The sequence below is a fragment of the Tetranychus urticae genome, chromosome 2 (assembly GCF_039701765.1).
Source record: "Tetranychus urticae isolate SD_2017Ah chromosome 2, NJAU_TeUrti_SD_1.0, whole genome shotgun sequence".
Lineage (NCBI taxonomy): Eukaryota > Metazoa > Arthropoda > Arachnida > Trombidiformes > Tetranychidae > Tetranychus > Tetranychus urticae.
Genome location: NC_142959.1, coordinates 18,962,292 through 18,981,493, shown reverse-complemented (window position 1 = coordinate 18,981,493; position 19,202 = coordinate 18,962,292). Strand labels below are relative to the sequence as shown.

General features: G+C 33.7%; 7 protein-coding genes and 2 long non-coding RNA genes across 11 annotated transcripts; 5 read left to right on the top strand and 4 right to left on the bottom strand.

Annotated features, from left to right (window-relative positions):
- Positions 1-295: 295 nt before the first annotated feature.
- Positions 296-1,205, top strand: LOC112539936 (uncharacterized). Its single transcript, XR_003083933.2, has 2 exons — positions 296-482; positions 615-1,205. It is a non-coding gene; the product is annotated as an uncharacterized LOC112539936 (long non-coding RNA).
- Positions 1,206-2,400: 1,195 nt separating this feature from the next.
- LOC107371596 (ionotropic receptor 93a-like) lies at positions 2,401-8,709 on the bottom strand. Its single transcript, XM_025162649.2, has 7 exons — positions 8,461-8,709; positions 8,229-8,399; positions 7,919-8,176; positions 7,555-7,844; positions 6,527-7,486; positions 5,797-6,452; positions 2,401-5,713 (listed from the first exon to the last, which is right to left on the bottom strand). Exons 1-7 carry the CDS (start codon positions 8,552-8,554, stop codon positions 5,098-5,100), a joined length of 3,045 nt encoding a protein of 1,014 aa, XP_025018417.2. The 5' UTR covers positions 8,555-8,709; the 3' UTR covers positions 2,401-5,097.
- Vps35 (Vacuolar protein sorting 35) lies at positions 2,449-5,049 on the top strand. The gene has a single exon (XM_015939728.3). The coding sequence runs from the start codon at positions 2,449-2,451 to the stop codon at positions 4,864-4,866; it is 2,418 nt and encodes an 805-aa protein (XP_015795214.2). The 3' UTR covers positions 4,867-5,049.
- Positions 8,710-9,293: 584 nt separating the features above from the next.
- Positions 9,294-11,405, bottom strand: LOC107371679 (putative methylmalonate-semialdehyde/malonate-semialdehyde dehydrogenase [acylating], mitochondrial). The gene is made up of 3 exons (XM_015939826.3): positions 11,123-11,405; positions 10,775-10,936; positions 9,294-10,680 (listed from the first exon to the last, which is right to left on the bottom strand). The coding sequence occupies exons 1-3, from the start codon at positions 11,294-11,296 to the stop codon at positions 9,424-9,426; spliced, it is 1,593 nt and encodes a 530-aa protein (XP_015795312.1). The 5' UTR covers positions 11,297-11,405; the 3' UTR covers positions 9,294-9,423.
- A 637-nt stretch (positions 11,406-12,042) lies between these two features.
- On the top strand, positions 12,043-15,062 carry LOC107371071 (guanylate kinase). Of its 2 annotated transcripts, none has more exons than XM_015939029.3 (6): positions 12,043-12,527; positions 12,902-13,369; positions 13,474-13,515; positions 13,969-14,065; positions 14,129-14,438; positions 14,504-15,062. In XM_015939029.3, exons 2-6 carry the CDS (start codon positions 13,207-13,209, stop codon positions 14,537-14,539), a joined length of 648 nt encoding a protein of 215 aa, XP_015794515.1. In that variant the 5' UTR covers positions 12,043-12,527; positions 12,902-13,206; the 3' UTR covers positions 14,540-15,062. The 2 variants fall into 2 exon arrangements, with proteins under 2 accessions (XP_015794515.1, XP_015794517.1); XM_015939031.3 differs by having other exon boundaries at positions 12,074-12,720.
- A 226-nt stretch (positions 15,063-15,288) lies between these two features.
- Positions 15,289-16,212, top strand: Burs (Cuticle-tanning hormone bursicon). 2 transcript variants are annotated; one of them, XM_089267952.1, is made up of 3 exons: positions 15,289-15,424; positions 15,627-15,948; positions 16,073-16,212. In XM_089267952.1, the coding sequence occupies exons 1-3, from the start codon at positions 15,408-15,410 to the stop codon at positions 16,202-16,204; spliced, it is 471 nt and encodes a 156-aa protein (XP_089124078.1). In that variant the 5' UTR covers positions 15,289-15,407; the 3' UTR covers positions 16,205-16,212. The 2 variants fall into 2 exon arrangements, with proteins under 2 accessions (XP_089124078.1, XP_015794519.1); XM_015939033.3 differs by lacking the exon at positions 15,289-15,424 and having other exon boundaries at positions 15,584-15,769; positions 15,832-15,948.
- LOC149094066 (uncharacterized) lies at positions 15,372-16,177 on the bottom strand. Its single transcript, XR_016198911.1, has 2 exons — positions 16,037-16,177; positions 15,372-15,934 (listed from the first exon to the last, which is right to left on the bottom strand). It is a non-coding gene; the product is annotated as an uncharacterized LOC149094066 (long non-coding RNA).
- A 366-nt stretch (positions 16,213-16,578) lies between the features above and the next one.
- Positions 16,579-17,303, top strand: Pfdn1 (prefoldin subunit 1). Its single transcript, XM_015939047.3, has 2 exons — positions 16,579-16,689; positions 16,771-17,303. Exons 1-2 carry the CDS (start codon positions 16,686-16,688, stop codon positions 17,136-17,138), a joined length of 372 nt encoding a protein of 123 aa, XP_015794533.1. The 5' UTR covers positions 16,579-16,685; the 3' UTR covers positions 17,139-17,303.
- On the bottom strand, positions 17,288-19,055 carry spn-A (RAD51 recombinase homolog spn-A). Its single transcript, XM_015939046.3, has 5 exons — positions 18,936-19,055; positions 18,701-18,838; positions 18,524-18,641; positions 18,157-18,457; positions 17,288-18,062 (listed from the first exon to the last, which is right to left on the bottom strand). Exons 1-5 carry the CDS (start codon positions 19,032-19,034, stop codon positions 17,678-17,680), a joined length of 1,041 nt encoding a protein of 346 aa, XP_015794532.1. The 5' UTR covers positions 19,035-19,055; the 3' UTR covers positions 17,288-17,677.
- Positions 19,056-19,202: the final 147 nt, after the last annotated feature.

Here is a 19,202-nt window from a genome sequence, read left to right as displayed (position 1 = left end):
TCACTGAATTACGGATTATCATCTCTGCTTCTTCTGCTGATGAAGAGTCTGGCGTCACTCTCTTTTTGAAATTTATTTTTTCGTGGTTTCTTAAACATTTTAAAATATCTAACAACCCAATTGAAAACGAAACACTAATAATTAACTGAATCTAATTATCACATGTAGCAACATGAGAAATGTCAACAAACAAACATATGGTAAGACAAATAGGATCAGATCTTGGAGTCGATATGTATCTACTGGTGGTAAAGGTATTCAGTGAATTCACTTTTCAATTGACATCAGCGTTTAAAGCCTAGATCAAAGTTTTTTTTTCTCATTGTTAAGTTTATTTTTTTTGATTAAAGTTTGAATTATATTGCATAAAATGTGGTCATTTCGGTCGAGAAACCCAACTAAAGATTCTCCCATGATCTAGAAGAAATTTATTTGTAGACATCTAGGAATCAATATGGACAATCCAGAAGAAAAAGAAAAAGGTTTGTATGCTGTAATTACAGAAATGTTGATACTTTGTTTTTGTGATGGTGGCAATCACTAAATAACATATCAATACTATAGTAATGGACTTAATTCACGTATTCCTTATTTAAATATTTTCTTTCCTTTAGGGCTCTAAATAGAGAAGCTGTTACAATTGTCCGATTTCAATGTAAACCAGGAATGGAACATTTATTGGATGAAGTTCCAGCTAAATCAGCTTTGAAACGAATCAAAACACTTACGACATCCGTCTTTTTTAACTTATGTTGACTCACTCGAAAAAGATGGAATAGTTTCTATTGTTACTGAACCAGATGAACCTCTTCGTTCATATCTCGAATCAGCAGAAAACTTTATTGGAAAATTGAAGGTCTGATCTAAGAAAGCCTTCGTCCTACAATTACCAACCAGCTTTGTAATCGTGAAAATATGCACGAATGCTCTGTTCTGTGTCAATCAACTATGGCCCAAGATAAGTTCAGCCTGTAATCGAGCCTTCAAAGTTTTAAAGGATTTAAAATATGATCTCAACGCTTCTGGAAAACGACGTCTCTCCAACACTAGACAACAGAAAATTAGTAAACTAGTAGAAGCCCTGAATTCACAAATTCTGAATCAGCAGTTCATCAATTTTTTTTGCAAAAACTGTACAAGAAAAATGTGACCTTTCTACCTAGACTCACTTTTGAAATAGAGAATTTTAATTTTTCCAATTTTAATTTGATCTTTTATAAACACTCCAACGATTGTTTATTTATCAACTTTTGACTGGTTATATTAAAATAATCACCAGCTATTCCAAAAAATCGCGAGACTACTGTATTGAGAGTAAATAAGAAGTTTCATTAAAGGAAGATAACGATGGTTGGGATCCTATTGACGAGCCACTATCTTCAACAGTCCATAAAACTGAGCTAAAAAATAAAAAATCAACGGATGGCTGGGATAATGGTGACGATTGAAATGATGACGAAGTGATTGATAGGGAAATTACTTCTGCAGACGTTCAAACCTGAAAATAATGAAGAAAATTGGTTAGATACCCAATTAAGACCGAATAATAAAGCTGATTCAGGAAATTCAAGTTGGCGTACCAAAAATATTCAATCTCGTGATCGTGCTAAAACAGAGCAGTATAATAATCAAGATTTTTGTCGAAATTAGAGAGCAATCAAGATTAGAAGCAAATCAAAAAACCAGAAAACCAAAAACTAATATTGAAACGTAAATTACAAAAAAAAACAAAATGGGTCCAATGAAGTGTAAGAAAATTCCTTGAAATGCACAATGAATTGCCTTGTTGGAATAATAAATGTAGTTTTCTACTCATAATCTATAATTTGAGACAGTCAATTCGGTTTGCTCATGAAATTTTCGGAATGCAAATTCATGTTCCTACGACCTCAAACAGTTCAACCTAAACCATCCTTATTATAATATGTAGTCTTTGTAATGTTCAGATATTGAAAGACAGTTTAATTTACGAATAATCAATGTATTGAGAGATTGGCTAAAAAACATTGGAATACAAAAAATGATCATGTTTGAACAGATTAAGTACATGCATTTAAAATTACTCTTAAATCACCTTCGTTTAGATTGAGTATATTTTGTTTCCTTGATGGTCATAAGTGACAAATCGATTGAATATCGTTCTCTTTTCCCTTTAATACTAAGCCCCAGAATTGCTTAGAAACTACAATCTGTCATTGTCAATAGATTACAGGCTCCATCTTTTAATTTGATTGGAACGCGACTCAATCAGATCATTCAATTCAGAATCTGAATTTCAGATAACTGTAGAGCTGCCCTCTTTGTTTTCCTAGTGTAATTTTATCAGAGTAGTGAGCTACAGCGCCTCTATTTTTTACAACATAAACGCCTACAATTTACACTTTGACTTAAAATCTGACATTTCCTTTTTATTTGTTGTTTTTGTTTATTTGTTGTGACTATTTCGCGATGTCTACCACACCGGCCACTACACCAAGTGATGACAAGCAAGAAAAGAGACTCGATGAGTCCCTTGGTAATGTGAAAATTCAATCATTCCACATGAAATGTTGTTTGGATAGAGGTAAATTGATGGAAGCTCTCAAGCATGCATCAAATATGATAACTGAATTGAGGACTAATCAACTGAGCCCAAAATCATATTATGAACTATACATGGCTGTTTGTGATCAGCTCAGGCACATGGAAATGTACCTGCTAGATGAATTTAACCGAGGTCGTAAACTGGCTGACCTTTATGAGCTGGTTCAATATGCTGGCAATATAATTCCCCGGTTGTATCTTCTGATCACAGTTGGTTTGGTTTACATGAAAACAACCCCTGGAAGTCGGCGTGATATTTTGAAGGACTTGGTTGAAATGTGTCGGGGCGTTCAACACCCTTTACGTGGTCTTTTCCTCCGAAATTATCTTTTACAATCTTGCAGAAACATTCTTCCAGATGTAACAGTCGAAGAAATTGCCGGAGATGGTGATGGAAAAGAAGAGCATTCAGGGACCATCGAAGATTCTATTGAATTTATTTTATTGAACTTTGCTGAGATGAATAAGCTTTGGGTTAGAATGCAGCATCAGGGACACACACGAGATAAGGATCGACGTGAAAAGGAACGTCTTGAATTGAGACTCCTTGTTGGGACTAATCTTGTAAGACTGTCTCAGCTGGAAAGCATCGACATTGAAAGATACAAAAATGTTGTTTTGCCTGGTATCTTAGAGCAAGTGGTCTCATGTCGTGATGGAATTGCCCAAGAATATCTAATGGAATGTTTAATTCAAGTGTTTCCTGATGAATTTCATCTCACAACATTACAACCTTTTCTTCATTCCTGTGCAAAGCTAGTTCCTTCAGTTAATGTTAAAAATATTATCATTGCTCTGATTGATCGCCTTGCTCTATCTAAAGACATCGACTTACCTGATGACCTATTTGACATATTTTCTTCCCAAATATCTAACATAATCCAATCAAGACCTGATATGATATTAGAAGATATAATTTCAATGGAAGGATCATTGATTAACTTTACTATTAAAAAGATTAATGCTGAATCAAAAAGAGAAGAAAGTATCGATTCTGTTCTGCAATCAACTCTAAATGTTATCAAAGAGAAATGCAATAAAGCGCGGATACAGTATCGTACCAATATTGGTAAAGAATTACTCAAATTTTTAAAGCTACCTATAACTCATGGTACTCAAGATGGTCAGACTTCTGGTATTGCACCAATTAAGATGTCACTTAAGTTGAAAGTTTTCAAAAATCTGTTGAAGGATGTAACTGATTTGGAGCTACAAAAGCAAATTACTCTGTCCTTGTTGAATTCAGCATTAGACTCTGGAATCGAGGATAAAATTATTGAAGAAAACCGGTTGACTTTGGAGGAGATTGAAATCTTTTTAAGTGAGCTCTGTGAGCCGCTCGTCAAAGGTGCAGCCCCTGAAGAGCTCGATGGAATGTTAGATGAAGATTTTGTTGATGAGCAATTACTGCTTTCTCGTTTTATTCATTATTTACTTTCACCAATTTGTGTAGCAGAAGATGATCTTGACTTCAAATATCTAATAATTTCATCGTGCAAAAAGATTCTCGCTCCTGGAGGAGCGAAAAGAGTGCGTTTTACGTTCCCAGCATTGGTATTCGAATCTTTGGATCTTGCTCTGAAATACTCTAAACGAGGGTCCGAGGAAGATGCTAAATGGGATAAAAAGTGCACCAAAATTTATCAATTTGTTAATCAAACAATCTCAGCTTTGAACGAGAGTAACTGTCCGGATATATGTCTCCGTTTGTACCTACAAGCAGCGCTGAATGCCAGTAAAGTTGGTTTAAAAACCTGTGAAACACTTGCTGATGAGTTTGTTACAAAAGCTGTTTCAATATATGAGGAAGAGATCTGTGAAACAAAGGAAAGATTTTCATCTTTGATCTTAATTATCGGTGCCATCAAAGAGATTGACTTTAAATCAGCTGAACTCAAACAACCATTTGCTTCACAAATGCCACTTCTTGCGTCTAAATTAATTCAAAAACCTAACCAAGTGCGAGCAATTTTAAGTTCAAGTCTATTATTTTGTGATGACTCAACAATTTCACCAGAGGCCATTAAATGCATTAAAAAATGTGTCAAAATAGCCTCATCAATGATGGATAATGACCTGAAATTACAATTATACATTGAGATATTAGCTCACATAACATTATTGGTTAGTCAGGAAAATCAAGAGTTATTGGAACAAATGAAGGACCTAAATGAAAAGATTTTAGAACAAAAAAATGAAGTGATATTATCTGAATCACTTGAAAAACAATACAATGCAACGTTAAACTTCTTGCAAAGTCAAAATATCTCACTAGATAAATGAACATTTAATCATTATCTGATAATCAAGCACAAATGATGGTAATTAAAGTGACTCGCCCTTTTTTGTATCACACGCAAATTGTTGTTCCAAATGTATTTCTTCGTCTTTTAAATCATAAATTTCAAAAATCAGCTTTAACATTATTCAATAAAATAATAAAATTAAGAAGGGTTGTCAACAAAAGGTTTAATTTGTTCGTTTAAATTGTGCTTAAATTAATCGTTCAAATGCTTATTTTGGTCTGAGTCCACCAAAAGGATATTGAAAATTGTCTGGGTCATTATAAATTCCTCTGATTTGATTGAGATACATCGGACCAAATTGATCGTAATAGAGATTTGGTGATGCCTTGGCTCTTACAGCAGACGCACCTTGGATCCATTTTGACCTAGCAAAGCTTTCTTTGGTATCACGATTAATGGTTGGATGGTTGAATGATAGTTTAACCAATTTGGATTCACCTGTTGAACGGCCTTCTGCAGAGTTGTAGTAATCAACATTCGATGCCCATTTTGAGTATGACGGATTAGCATTATATCTTGTATAAATACTTTTCAGCACATCTTGAATTCCAGATGAACCCGAAAACTGTCTCTTAGCAGTTTTCATTTTTAGACCGTCATCATCAGATGAAATATAATATTTAGTGATAAATTCACTAATCAATATTAAAAATCCAATTCCGATTCCACAAGCAAGAAACAAATAGATACCAATCATGTGAACCACATCAATCTTTTTCACATCCCCAGCATGGATAATTAATGGATACATACAGTCATTTCCTGGTGTTTGATACCATAACCTCCAATAAATCGCGATACCTGCTCGAGTTAGCAAAGTCATTCTGAAAATAGGAGCATAAATCAATTATTTGGTCTTTCATTGCAATGATTTCATAAAAATTGATTTGAAAATTTTCCAACTTACTGTCGATTCAACTCTTTCAACAGTGATGGTGGAAAGGCATCTTTTCTAGCTACCATGTGAATAGGAGTATGATAAACAGCGTCTCTAGCTACATGCATGCCACAGACGCCAGTTCTCGTGTATTCAGTTGAAACCCAATAGCGAGCTTCATATTCCGTCATCAAATAACCCAATGAACCACTGGAAATTTCATCAAAGATCTTATACTTGTCCTTTTCAAAATCATAATAACTCATTTTATCCCGAAGAAGAGATAACTCCGAGTATTCCAAGATTTGAATCATTTCATGAAGTGCTCCAGAGGCTGCGGCTCCAGCTGAGACTCCCCAGGTATTTGCAAGATCTTCTGCATTCTGGATGGGTTGAATAATCTTTGGAAATGTCAACAAGGCAACCAGATTACCAGAATAAGTTGTCACCGTAACAATTACAAAAAGCCACCAAGTGGCAATCAATACTCTTCCAGAGATTGCTTGAGGCAGTATGTCACCTCCTTGTTGGACCATCGCTCCATAACAATACCAAACGCAATTGGATAACTTGAAAAAACCTTTACCATCATTAAGCCCATAATAATCATAATAGATTGATGAACGGTGGACTGTCCATAAAACAGGACCAATAACAATCATTGTTAAAATTACGCAAATCCAAGTCTGTTGAAGATGGATATTAGAGAAACTTAGATTGACTGAACAAATTGATAGAGTTAATTAAAGTATGAACTTACCCCAAGAGTGAAAGGACATATGAAGAGGAATTTTTCATCTTCAGGCTGCTTCTTGACAACCAACGAAACAATATCGACATCATAGGCGGACAAGAATTCAAATGCAGATGACTTGATTCGTGAAGGTGTTTGCCAGATACCATTGGCTGCTAAATCAACCTTTCCTTCGGCTAATTTTCCCAATAATCCATCCCAACCTTCATCTGAAATTGAATCGCCAATTTTATCATCTTTCGCATCTGACCAGCAAACATATTCAATGGTAAAGTTCATTCTAGAAGAAATGATTGTCAACAATTCAATGGTAGTTCCATTTACGACGCATTTACCATCAATTAACTCAACATTGACAAGAGGCCGTTGGTTAACAACTCCAACTTTGTACACTTGACCTCCACCATTAACAATGTCAACTGGTATTGGATCACTAGATTGGATCAATCCTTTAAAAGGTGTCCATTCACCAGTTCGAGTTATTTTTATTCCACTTTCAAAATCATCATCAAACTGTGTTTGCGACCAATGAGAAGTTGAATAAGGTTTGCGTTTATACTTTATTGACTCTCCAATGATGGCCTTTTCAAACATTTGCAATGAGTATCGATCACAATTGCCGCAATAACGACTAGAGACCGACTCATCTGAACCCAACTGTAATCTCATTTCAGTCAATAATCTATTTCGAGTTCGTCTCTTCATGTCTACATCAGTAAAATCATAGTCTGCCGTTAGTGCAACTTTACGTAAAGTAGATTTCAATGTTTCAACAGCTAATCTGAATTGACATCCTTCAGACATTTCACTGCATCGTCCATATTCCGACTCTTCCCTTATTACAATCGCTGTCTGTGTTGTTGCCAAAATTGGACTCAATTGAGACCAATAAGCTGGATCCTCTTGATTATCACTGAAAATGAATATCCATTTACGAGGAGATCCAAGCAGCGATCTTGAATGAGCCTGAAAGTTGTTCAGTTAACAAATGACTTGTTACTATTAGTGGAACATAAATCCTGAAATTGACTTACCAGTTTAATTATCTCTTTAATATGTTTACTGTGAGCTATTACAATAAAATATTTATGCTCATCAGTGATATGATCAACAACCTGTGCTTTCAAATCCAATGTGTCCGTCTTTACATTTTCATATGAAAATAAGGTTACTTGAGAGTCATTGATGTCCCGATAGTCTGAAGTGATTTCAATCTTATTTTTCAAGCTTAGTCCGATATGGTAGGATGTTACAGTTGATGGCATAATTTCAGGACCATGGACTGCACTCAGGCCATCCACAAGATCATGAAGAGCCATAACATCTAATGAGTTTAAGAAAAAAGAAGAGAAAAGATCGATTATCTATTAACTGCTGTAATCGTGGATAAGTACAAACCAATCGTGTCATCATGGATTAAGTTAATATGATCCCATTTTCGCAAGAAATCATGCCTCATATCAATTAACATGGGAACAACATGATCAACTGATGATAAAATTGGAAAACCAATTCCTTGATCACGACTGGGTCTGATACAATTACGATCATGGATGGCAATGATTAGGGTTGATGAACAATGATCACGAATCAAAGAGTAAAGTGATTTAGTAAGCGAACAAGGTAAAACCGATATCAAACCAATGTACTTGTTACCTGGGAAAGTAAAAAAATGGTCAAAAATTATCTTTTCTGGTTTTCTACTTACAATTTCTGGGTTCTCCATCGACCAAAGCATCAAAATCTGAATCGCCGTCGATCAGATCAACTTTAATTGTTATATTGTCGATTGAAAAACTTTCAATTTCACCAATCAAATGGAATAAGGTTTCATTTCGAATTGCTTTGGAAATTTCATCGTCGTATTTGATTAGAATACCTAAAACAGTGAAGGATTAAACACAATGAATGGAAGCAACAATTTAGATAAAGATACCAACCTAAATTAATCACTTGTTCAGAGTCATCCTTATTTGATTGGCATGAAACTGGTGACAATAAAATATAAATCAAGAAAAACAAATGGTTGATCATTTTCAATAGGTCCAACGATTAATCACGATCAGACAATGTTTTACTTCGGTTGTCTTAAGATTTTATCAAGTCAGTTTTTTGAATATGTCATGGCACATCTTTCATTGATTGTATGATATTACAATCAATAAAGTAATTTTCAGCAATAGCTTTTAATATTGGTCAAATGGCAAGAAATATTGACTGATGATATTACTTGTTTTTCATTCCTAATGTTTTTAATATTTTTAAAGTCATGTCCTTGTTAGATGATCCAATGATATATTGATTTTTTGACCAACATTTAGAAAAGTATTTTTTGTTGTATTAATAATATTAAACTGTATATTCATGTAAGATCTTGATATAATTTAATGTAACGAAATGAATCTTAAATTAAGAGAGTTGGGAAAGTCAGTTAAAAGTTTAAGAGCAAGTCTACTAAAGTTTCAGCATGTACGTGGTAATACCTGTAATTTATTTTAACTACTGATTATCGATTTTAACTTACGAATTTTATTTGACATTTAAAGTTTATACAAAATTATGTTTTCAACATTAGTGTTAATATAAAGATAAAATATTGAAAAACTAAGCATTTAACCAAACCAAATCAAATTGGCTAACAAATAGACAATTGAATTTAAAGACTGATGGGCCTCACTGACAATTGTGAGTTAACTATTAATTACTGCATATTTATGAGTTGAAATGAATGAGCAAGCCCAGAAATGCCGATCAGTTAATTTAATCGATAAAATTAATTTATAAATTCTTTGTTTATTAAAAGATAAATTACAACAATGATTATTGAATTGATCGATTGTTGATTTTCAACATGTTTTACCGTGATAGCGATTATTAAAATAACAGTATAAATTTTGAATGGCTTATTTCATGACTGGCATGGAAGTGTTTGCTTCAAACCCAGTGACATCAGATTTCCTCCACAATTGAGTAATTGTTTTTGTCTCGGTGTAGAAATTGATTCCCATTTGTCCCATAAAGTGGTTTTCACCATGGAATGAGCCTCGAGTACCGGTAAATGAGAATACTGAGAGAGGAACTGGAATTGGAACATTAACTCCGATTTGGCCAACATCAATTTCGTGGGTGAATCTACGAGCAGTAGCTCCATTTCGAGTGAATATTGCAGTTCCATTACCGTAAGGATTGGAGTTAATTAATTCGATTGCCTCATCAAGAGTATCAACAGTCAAAATGATTAAAACAGGACCAAAAATTTCTTCTTTGTAACATTTCATTGAAGTTTTAACATCAGTCAATATAGTAGGACCGATAAAGTTACCCTTTTCAAAACCTGGAACTTTAACACCACGTCCATCAAGAATTAATTTGGCACCTTCTTGAACTCCACTATCGACCAAAGAGCAAATCTTTTCTTTTGCTTGAGGAGAAATAACTGGTCCAATATCAGCTCCATCAATGTGACCAGCATTCACCTTTAATTTATTTGCTCTAGGAATGAGTTCTGGTATCCATTTGGCTGATTCGCCGACAAAAATAACTGTAGATAATGCCATACATCGTTGACCTGCAGCCCCAAATGCAGCTCCAGCAATTTGATTCAAGGTGTCTTCTTTATTGGCATCTGGCATAACAACACCATGGTTTTTGGCACCCATATTAGATTGAACCCGTTTACCATTAGCAGCACCACGAGAATAGATATGTTTACCCGCAGTATCAGCTCCAACAAATGAGATCGCTTTAATGGTTGGATTATCACAGATGAAATTGACGGCATCGTGTTGGCCGTGGAAAACATTTACAACTCCAGGAGGAACACCAGCTTCATTCAAAAGCTCCATAAGCATCATAGTAGCACCTGGTATTCGTTCTGAAGGTTTGAGTACAAAAGTATTTCCAGCAGCAATAGCTAAGGGAAACATCCACAAAGGAATCATGGCAGGGAAATTGAATGGAGTAATACCAGCACATACTCCTAATGGAATACGATAGCTGAATGTATCCATATCTTTAGCAACCGATTCAAAACTTTGTCCCATCAATAGACTAGGCGCTGCACAAGCAAGCTCAATTACTTGTAAGCCTCGGAATACATCACCTTCAGCGTCAGCTTTTGTTTTACCCTGTTCTTCAGTTACAATGGCGGCCAATCTTTTCTGTCATTATAATTAAATTATTGAACATACATTTAGAAACGTGAGTGCCAGGTTTAATGCAAAACTTTTGGAATTATTTGAACTCTCAACTCACCATATTGCTTTTAACTAAGTTTTGGTATTTGAACAAGTATTGCTGGCGACTGATTAACGAGGTTTGAGACCAGCTTTTGTAAGCCTCTTTAGCAGCAGCAACAGCATCTTCCATTTCTTGTTGGGTTGATAAAGGCACTTTTGAGATGACTTCATTGGTGGCCTAAGAAGGTAGAAAAATTTTTGGAAATTTAGTAATGAGAATGATAATATAGAAAAGTAAACAGCAGAAGTAATTTTTCTTAACAAATCCATAAGGCCAAGGTGCATTTAAAATAAGATGAAGTAGAAATATCAGGGTATCTGAAGTTGAGTAGAAATGAAAATTATACCCATTCAAGATACTTACGGGATTATGAAGATCAATCCAATTAGAAGATTTAGATTCAACGAATTGTCCATTAATGAAAAGCTTTGTTGTAGACCGGGCAGATGATAAGTTAACTTGTTGGTTGATCATATGGTAATATTGAGTCCTGAGAAATGATTTCATTGTAACAACTTTATTCAAATAAGGAGCCATGTTTTATTTTAAAGAAAACAAGAAGAAACAATGGAAATTAGAGTATACAGTAATTAACTCAGCACAATAAAACAAATGCAACAGAATAAAAGCTTCTGCTTTTCACTTTTTTGACTTTTAACTCAAGGTAAACCAGAGGAGAGGAGATTCTCTTGGTAACAGTTGCATCGTCAAGAGTCTCTATCGGCGATAATGATGACGAAAATGATGGATCTGATATTTGATGATAATCAAATCTAGTTAAATACATAAGTCTTCACTTGTCTAATCATTTATCTAAAGTTGATAAAAAATACCTGTCAATTAGTAGAAAACAGCCATTTTATCAATTTTATATCAGCCTTCGTCTCAATGATTTCACTCAAGAGCCATTGGTTTGCTTCATCTTTTATCTATTTCCTTTAATTGCTATCATATTAATAATCTTTGATACCAATTTCAATATCATGCAGATAATCTTGAATCATATTGAGCAAAGAGTAAAGAAGAAGAGACTGCGATTGATGATATCCAGATTTGTTGCTGGATAATTGCACAAGTGGTGCTAGTAGTAAGAGACTTTCTTTTTCTCTTTGTAATTTTCAATAATTATCAATTTTGTTTAACTGATTAAATTTGTTAATTTTGATTAAAAAGAGAGAGAAAAGAAAGGATCTCTGACTACTAGCACCACTTGTGCAATTATCCAGCAACAAATCTGGATATCATCAATCGCAGTCTCTTCTTCTTTACTCTTTGATATTGAGGCTGTTTGATCGAAAAACAGCAGTAAACAAAAAGTCGTGATACAAAATACATTTAATGTGCATTATTACATTAATATATCGTCCCTTGTCTTGCCATAGTATTACATGTAAATTGATACATTGGCTTCTATCGATTAAGATGATAAAATCATCGTTAAAATTAATTTGGTTCATGTCACCAAATTTTCCAAACAAAAATGGCTCATTTAATGAGCTGTACAAATTCTCAGATACAAATTCTCAGATACAAATTGGCATGAGAAAAATGAAATGAAATTGAACAGATGAAAGATTGAAGCTTCCAGTTTACTCGCATGTGATTGGATAATCTTATTACGTTTTCTTTCCAACATAAATGACATCACTCTGTTTTTGACCATCATCAAAATGGATCATTAAGTTGTGGAACTATTAGTTTGTCTTTCTACTGTCTAACATTTATACATTGTATCGATGTGTCTAACCAAACAATGAAGCCAAAACAGGTGAGTCAAACCAATATAATTAGTTTAATGTTAACCAATCAAGCGGCCATGTTTACTGGAGCAACTCTTCGAGAAGGGATCATGTTTACAAAACGTTTGGTTAACATCAATTATTTCCTTTTGATGGTTATTCTTGTCATTGACTTGAATCATTACTACTGATATTGGATGATACTGACAACAGGATATCAAGGTTTTTATTATAATAATGTGTCTCGATGTTTGTCTTGAGGCAATTAACCTCGACGTTGAAATTCCTGTTGCTAGTTTCAAGCAAACATGACCTATTGAAGCTATCATCTTTTTGAGGTTTAACTCTCTCTCTCTCTCTTTCTCCTCTCTCTTCTCTCTATTTCTTTTTTCTCTTTTTTAAGCCCTGCAAAAACAGCCATATCCAAAGTAAACCTTTGTGCATTCAATCATCACTATTACTATCATCATCATCAACATCATCATCATAATAAACTCCACCATTACTAAGAACACATCAACGTATAGCCAAATGGAGATGAAAGAAAGATAGTTAACAAAAAACATTGGAATCGACGTTTATTTATTGAATTATCATTGGCAATTGTAACCTCCAGTTCAACCACAATTGATTGAGGAAGCTGCTCATTTCAATTGAACACTTTATCAATAGATCTGTTCGTTTTTCTGGTTGTGTCACTCCGACGATATGACTACAGACACGATTCAAAGTAATTCATCTATACATGGTGATTCAATTGATCCGATCATAAGACCAATTGTTATCTGTGGTCCTTCTGGTTCTGGAAAAAGTACCCTTCTTCGTCTTCTAATCAATGACTACAAAGAATATCTTGGGTTCACAGTTTCTCGTAAGTATTTGAATTATTTAATATAAACTCATCCCGTTTTCCCTACTTTAATTAGTAATCTGTGTTGCAGTTTTTCATGTTTTTATTTTATTGTTTCCCTCCAGATACAACAAGAAAGCCTCGTGAAGGAGAGATTGATGGCAGAGGTAATCACATGGATTCATTTATTAAATAGTCATTATTGTTATCAACAGACAGCAGCGACAGCTATTACTGAACTTTTTGCCACATGTTTTATTTTTCCTCATGGTTTTTCAATATATCAAGAATAATCGTGATTTTGATTATAGTGTGTTATTCACGATCTTAAAAAAGTCTTTACATCATCTCTAAACTTTAGAGTTTAAAGCTCTGGATAATTTTTCCTGATACGCTCAGACAAGCTTTTTTTATATTTAAGCAGACAAAGCTGGCTTTAGAATAGGTCGTTCAACGTCTTATTCATTCAGTTGCTGTTTATTTCAAATGAGTCTCGTAATTTATCATTTGAATTACTAAAGATTATTTATCAGACTGATAGATATTATATTACAGCTGAAATTATTCTCATGGTGTTCAAATATAAATTTTTCACTAATCTTAAACTCTTTTGCAAACAGAATACCATTTCACTGAACGAGAGTCAATGGAAAAAGCAATCAAAGATGGCGAATTTATCGAGTTTACTGAATTTTCTGGCAATCTCTATGGAACGAGGTAAATAAGTTTAGTCACTAGATTAATCATGAATGAATATGTTACTCATCTATGATTTTACAGCAAAAAAGCTATGGAACAAGTCCAAAAAGGTGGTAAAATCTGTGTTCTAGATTTGGAAATCGAAGGTGTAAAGAATATGAAAAAATCGAATCTCAAGCCACTTTTCGTGTTTGTCAAACCACCAAGTCTTGAAGTTCTTGAACAAAGATTGCGGGCCCGAGGTACCGAATCAATCGAAAATATCGACAGGCGCTTGAAAAGAGCCAAAGAAGATCTGTGTATGGAAGGAATCGAAAATTATTTTGACTTGATTATAATCAATGAAGACCTTGACGAAGCTTATGCTGCACTCAAAAATTTTATTCAACCAGTAAGAATGAAAATATATCTGAATCATTTTTTCGCAATTTTAATCAAATCTTTTTTTCTTAATAGGCTATCGAAATTGTCAAATCGGCTAGACTCAATTGATCTTGATTGAAATGGATAAATATTTTAATATTTTAAACAAAGTCAATCAGCTATTAAAATTATTCTCAGGAATCTCTTCATAAGAGTATCAATTATCTGTATGATCATATCAGGTCAATCATCTCAATACCTTGTCCATGTCACAATATTTTAATTTAAAATTTATTAAACCTTCTCACCTCACTTGGATGAACACAAGTACGACTCTAGAATCTATGAACAAAAGTTAACGGGAACAAAAATATGGAACTCTCGGAGCAAAACACAAATCTATCTTGTCAATCTTTTAATTGTTTCTTCACACAGTGATATTGCTTTGGAAATTTTTATTCCAGCAATTAACTTCAACAATGAAAGCTCTAAACCACAATTATGTACATCACAAACTATAGCTGTAAAATAGAGCAAATTATCAAAGTAAATGAGTGATTAATATGCTTAGAAAATAAACTCAAGTTATCGATATTTTGTATAAAATTGTTTGTATAATTTAATCGATTAAAGCTAAATTACCATGAACTTGAAATTGTATTATAACCTGACATGTGAACTTGGACCTGAAAAAGTGTAACAATGACTTGATTGGGAATTGCCAGTAAATCTTGAGTTAAACTCGAGCTCAATGAACTTTTTCTCGGATTTAACATTTAATCGAAGTAATCAGCTTGAGGTTTAATCGTTTTTTCACTGTCAGGGTCTTGATTACATAGAAATGTATAAATGTTCAGAAGTAAGCTCTACATAGTATTTTCAAATACATTATCATATGGAGTCCAACTGATACAGTGAACTCCATTCCGAGTGATTTACACTGTTTATATTCTCGACGGGATATAATTTTCTCATTGGTTTAATGTGACAAAATTTCATGGCCAATCAAACAAGGTCAGTCTGTGAATTGAACTTCAATAAGTCAGAAGAGTTGATGAAACAATAATTGATTATATCCAAAATATATTCTCAATTATTTCATTCAGTTTGATTTTTGGTCAGTGTTAACACTGTTCTCTTTGGTTGTCTTTTTGACAAGTTTAGAGTAAATCAATGGATTTAATTCAAGTGTATAATTTTCTTATTTCAATCATAGTTGTTTCAATTTTAATTCCCGTCTTGGATGGGTCAAAAGGATGCCATTTAAGACCAGTTATTCATGTGTTAAGTCATCCTGGTTGTTTATCCAAGCCAATTCCGTCATTTGCTTGCCATGGATCTTGTTCATCTTATGTTCAGGTAAAAGACTATTAATATTTTTATGGATAGAAGAGTCAATTTTGATTATTTGTCTAATCAAGGTTTCAGGATCCAAGTTTTGGCAAGTTGAAAGATCGTGTATGTGTTGTCAAGAAATGGGTGAAAGAGAGGCGACCGTTGGCATATTCTGTCCGAAGAAGACACCTAAATTTAGAAAGGTAAATCATTGAATTCATTACTACCTCATCAAATCACTAAATTTGTACTTGTTAGGATTGAATCTAATCATTTCAATGTTCAACTTACTTTGATTGTCTCAAATTTTGATCTAATTGTTGACAGATCGCCACCAAAGCTCCAGTTGATTGTATGTGTCGCCCTTGCACTGGTATTGATGATTTAACAATCAAACCTCAGGAGCTGATAAATTTGACTGAAGAGTTAAGGAAAACTGACCAAGATGGTTCATCATAAATTATTTTCATCTCGTTCACCAGTTCATTGTTAATACCTATTCGAATAATAACATCAAAATGCTAACCTTCATTTCAAACATGTAATATTATCGTTTTAAAACAATCAAACAACCAATTTACATTCATCAATATTAAACACATAGTCAACACATTGACTTATATAGATGAATTTTTAACTAACAAACCATCGATCTAAAGAATTGCCAACACATTATTTATTGAAATTTATATTCATAAAAAATTATTAAAATAATTCGAGATAATCATGCATAAAATAGAAAATAAAAAATTTGAAAAGCAAGCATAAAAGCAACATATGATTCAGGTCTAAAAGCTGATCTTGTGCTTTGTTAACTTGACAACCATGTGTCTTTTTCAGATGTTTAATAGGTGAGGCTTTTCACTAATCTCAATTTACTCATCAATATTCCGTTAAATTAGTTTTTTTTATTGCTACAAGTGGACTAATCTCAATTAAAATGGGTAAGTTAATCAGTAAATCTTGTTTAAATTAATTATTATAGAAGGAATCTTATTTTAAAACTGTTTTTGTTTTGTCAATAGCAAATGTGGACCTTGAGCTTAAAAAGCAGTTCAAAGAATTACAAATTAAAGTTGGTGAAACGCGAAGTAAAATGAGACAAATCGATGGTACCATTGACATTCTCAGTCGTAGTAGTCAACGTTATCGGTTAACATTGACGGAAGTAAAGAACCTACCCGAATCCATCACCACGTACCAATCTATTGGCCGTATGTTTGTTAAAGCTAAAAGGGATGAGATTGAAGTGGATTTGAATGAAGCCATTAAAACCAACGCTGAAAAATGCCAAGAACTGGAAAAGAGTAAAGTCTATTTAGAAAAAGGCTTGAAAGAAAAGGAAGACAGTATAAGAGAACTAATTTCTCAGAAACAAGCTCAATTGAGTTAAATGAAATGAAAAAATCAGAATTTGCTATTAGATGCTAATGTGAAACCCTTTCAGGGTATTTGCTTGGTTTTCAGTTCTCTGATTTGTTTCCATTCAATACAATGTTTTGTCCACTGATTTAATCATGAATGTAAATAAATAATTGGACATTTCTTTTATAAAAAAGAGATTTATCGTTTATTGATTCGGTGCTACGTCAATATAAAATATAACTTTTCCTTTATAACCATTTGAATTGACAAGTAGTCTGGAACGAGATTTACAAAATTTGAAAATTGCCCTATCGCCGGAATTGATAGAAGGAATGTAATCTCCGGATTAAATTAGCCTGGTTGACTAAAACAATTATTTGATCAGGATGTTTAGAAAACGTGCGTTGGAGAAATATTATAAGAGAAGTTTAAATACCACCTTAACCATGATGAAAGGTACAATGTCACGGAGAAGAAAATTTTTTAAAAAATGTGCAACATCTAAACAGCATTGTGAACAATGTTAAGCAATGACTTGATTAAACTGATTTTTGATAGAAAAACAAATTAATCATTTTCTTTAGTGTCTTCAATCCCCTCAGCAGTAATGGCGAAAGTGGCTTCAGATTCTGGAAGACAGGGAGAATCATAAATTTTACATATTCGAGAGTCACCACGTCCCTTACGAAGATATAAACGAGTTGTCGAAGCATGAGCTATAATATTACCACCGATTGGCTTTTTGGGATCAGCACAAAACATTCCCGCCCCACCATCAACAGAAGCAACGACTTGATTAGTAATGACTACCGCTATACCAAATTCATCTGCTAATCTCTGAAGTAGTCGCAAAAATTTAGCCATATGCATTTGTCTAGCAGCTAATTCACCTCTTCCAGAATAATCAGTTCTGTATAGTGCCGTGGCACTGTCGACTATTAGAAGAGCATATCTGTAAATATAAATTCAGATAGATTAGAAAATCTTGATAAGAAAATTATCACCCAATAAAACAATAAACACAAGAAAATTGCCGCCAAAATTACCTTGACTCAGACATCATCACAGCTGCTTGAATGGCTAGTTGCATTTGATGATCAGTATTATATGCTCGAGCATAAGCAACATTATCAAGCACATCACCTCCTTCTAATTTGTATCGAGCGGCACAATCAAGAAGTCTTTCAGGTCTGAAAGTACCCTCAGTATCTATGTACATTGCTTTTCCTTCCGCACCACCCATTTCTATCGGCAACTGGCATGTAACAGCTAACGCGTGACATATTTGGGATTTTCCTGTTCTAAACTCTCCGAATAGCTCTGTAATGGCACCAGTTTCAAACCCACCTATACAAAGAACATACATTAGAATCATAAATCTAGCGAAAAATTATAAAATAATATTTAAAATACCTCCTAATAATTTGTCCAATTCCTTAGAGCCAGTGGTAATTGTAATAATATCTGATCTTCTTTTGTGAAATTCCTTGGCCGTAGTAAAACCAATTGGAACTACTTTTTGAGCATCAGCCTAAAAGAAAAAGAAGAGCCGTTGTAGAACAAAAGTGACGCAATCAGGCTAAAACTTACCAACAGCCTATCAGCCTTAGTTTCACTGATACCTCTGACAGTTATGAGATTTTTTTTAGCAGCAAATGCAATCGACTCGACAGTAGCGAAACCCGCTTCAATTAATTTTTTAATATCACCAGGAGTGATTCCATTTCCCTGCGAAAAGAAAAAAACAGATTACCGCTAAAACACAAGACAAAGCATGGAGCATGCAAGACACATAAGGAAGAAATTAATTTTTTCATCGACTTACCTGTAATTTATTGACCTTATGGAAACCTAATTCAGAGTCGTCTTCCTCCTCCTCCTGTTGTTGGGAGATTTGTTCAGGTCGATGTTGCGTGCCCTGCATGGTTTACCGCCAAGTTATCAATTCAAAAGTTATCCAGAAACCAGTAAAAAATAATAACATCACAGATTAAAAACGTGCTGCCATCTAATAATATCTTAAAGAATTGGATTATGTGATTTTTAACCAATTTGTTGTCTGTAACCAAAAATTGGTTCTCATTAAACAAAT

What these genes read in the sequence shown, in the direction of transcription:
- Vps35 (XM_015939728.3), top strand. Translation starts at nt 2,449, where the DNA reads ATGTCTACCACACCGGCCACTACACCAAGTGATGACAAGCAAGAAAAG.
- LOC107371596 (XM_025162649.2), bottom strand. Translation starts at nt 8,554, where the DNA reads ATGATCAACCATTTGTTTTTCTTGATTTATATTTTATTGTCACCAGTT. An exon ending in TTAAAGAGATAATTAAACTG is followed by an intron (nt 7,487 to 7,554) that starts GTAAGTCAATTT and finishes AACAACTTTCAG; the next exon opens with GCTCATTCAAGATCGCTGCT. An exon ending in TATGTCCTTTCACTCTTGGG is followed by an intron (nt 6,453 to 6,526) that starts GTAAGTTCATAC and finishes CATCTTCAACAG; the next exon opens with ACTTGGATTTGCGTAATTTT.
- LOC107371679 (XM_015939826.3), bottom strand. Translation starts at nt 11,296, where the DNA reads ATGGCTCCTTATTTGAATAAAGTTGTTACAATGAAATCATTTCTCAGG. An exon ending in GGATTGATCTTCATAATCCC is followed by an intron (nt 10,937 to 11,122) that starts GTAAGTATCTTG and finishes CTACCTTCTTAG; the next exon opens with GCCACCAATGAAGTCATCTC. An exon ending in ACTTAGTTAAAAGCAATATG is followed by an intron (nt 10,681 to 10,774) that starts GTGAGTTGAGAG and finishes TTATAATGACAG; the next exon opens with AAAAGATTGGCCGCCATTGT.
- LOC107371071 (XM_015939029.3), top strand. Translation starts at nt 13,207, where the DNA reads ATGACTACAGACACGATTCAAAGTAATTCATCTATACATGGTGATTCA. An exon ending in AGGAGAGATTGATGGCAGAG is followed by an intron (nt 13,516 to 13,968) that starts GTAATCACATGG and finishes TTTTGCAAACAG; the next exon opens with AATACCATTTCACTGAACGA. An exon ending in GGCAATCTCTATGGAACGAG is followed by an intron (nt 14,066 to 14,128) that starts GTAAATAAGTTT and finishes ATGATTTTACAG; the next exon opens with CAAAAAAGCTATGGAACAAG.
- Burs (XM_089267952.1), top strand. An exon ending in AGACACCTAAATTTAGAAAG is followed by an intron (nt 15,949 to 16,072) that starts GTAAATCATTGA and finishes AATTGTTGACAG; the next exon opens with ATCGCCACCAAAGCTCCAGT.
- spn-A (XM_015939046.3), bottom strand. Translation starts at nt 19,034, where the DNA reads ATGCAGGGCACGCAACATCGACCTGAACAAATCTCCCAACAACAGGAG. An exon ending in ATAAGGTCAATAAATTACAG is followed by an intron (nt 18,839 to 18,935) that starts GTAAGTCGATGA and finishes TTCTTTTCGCAG; the next exon opens with GGAAATGGAATCACTCCTGG. An exon ending in GTGATGATGTCTGAGTCAAG is followed by an intron (nt 18,063 to 18,156) that starts GTAATTTTGGCG and finishes TTATATTTACAG; the next exon opens with ATATGCTCTTCTAATAGTCG.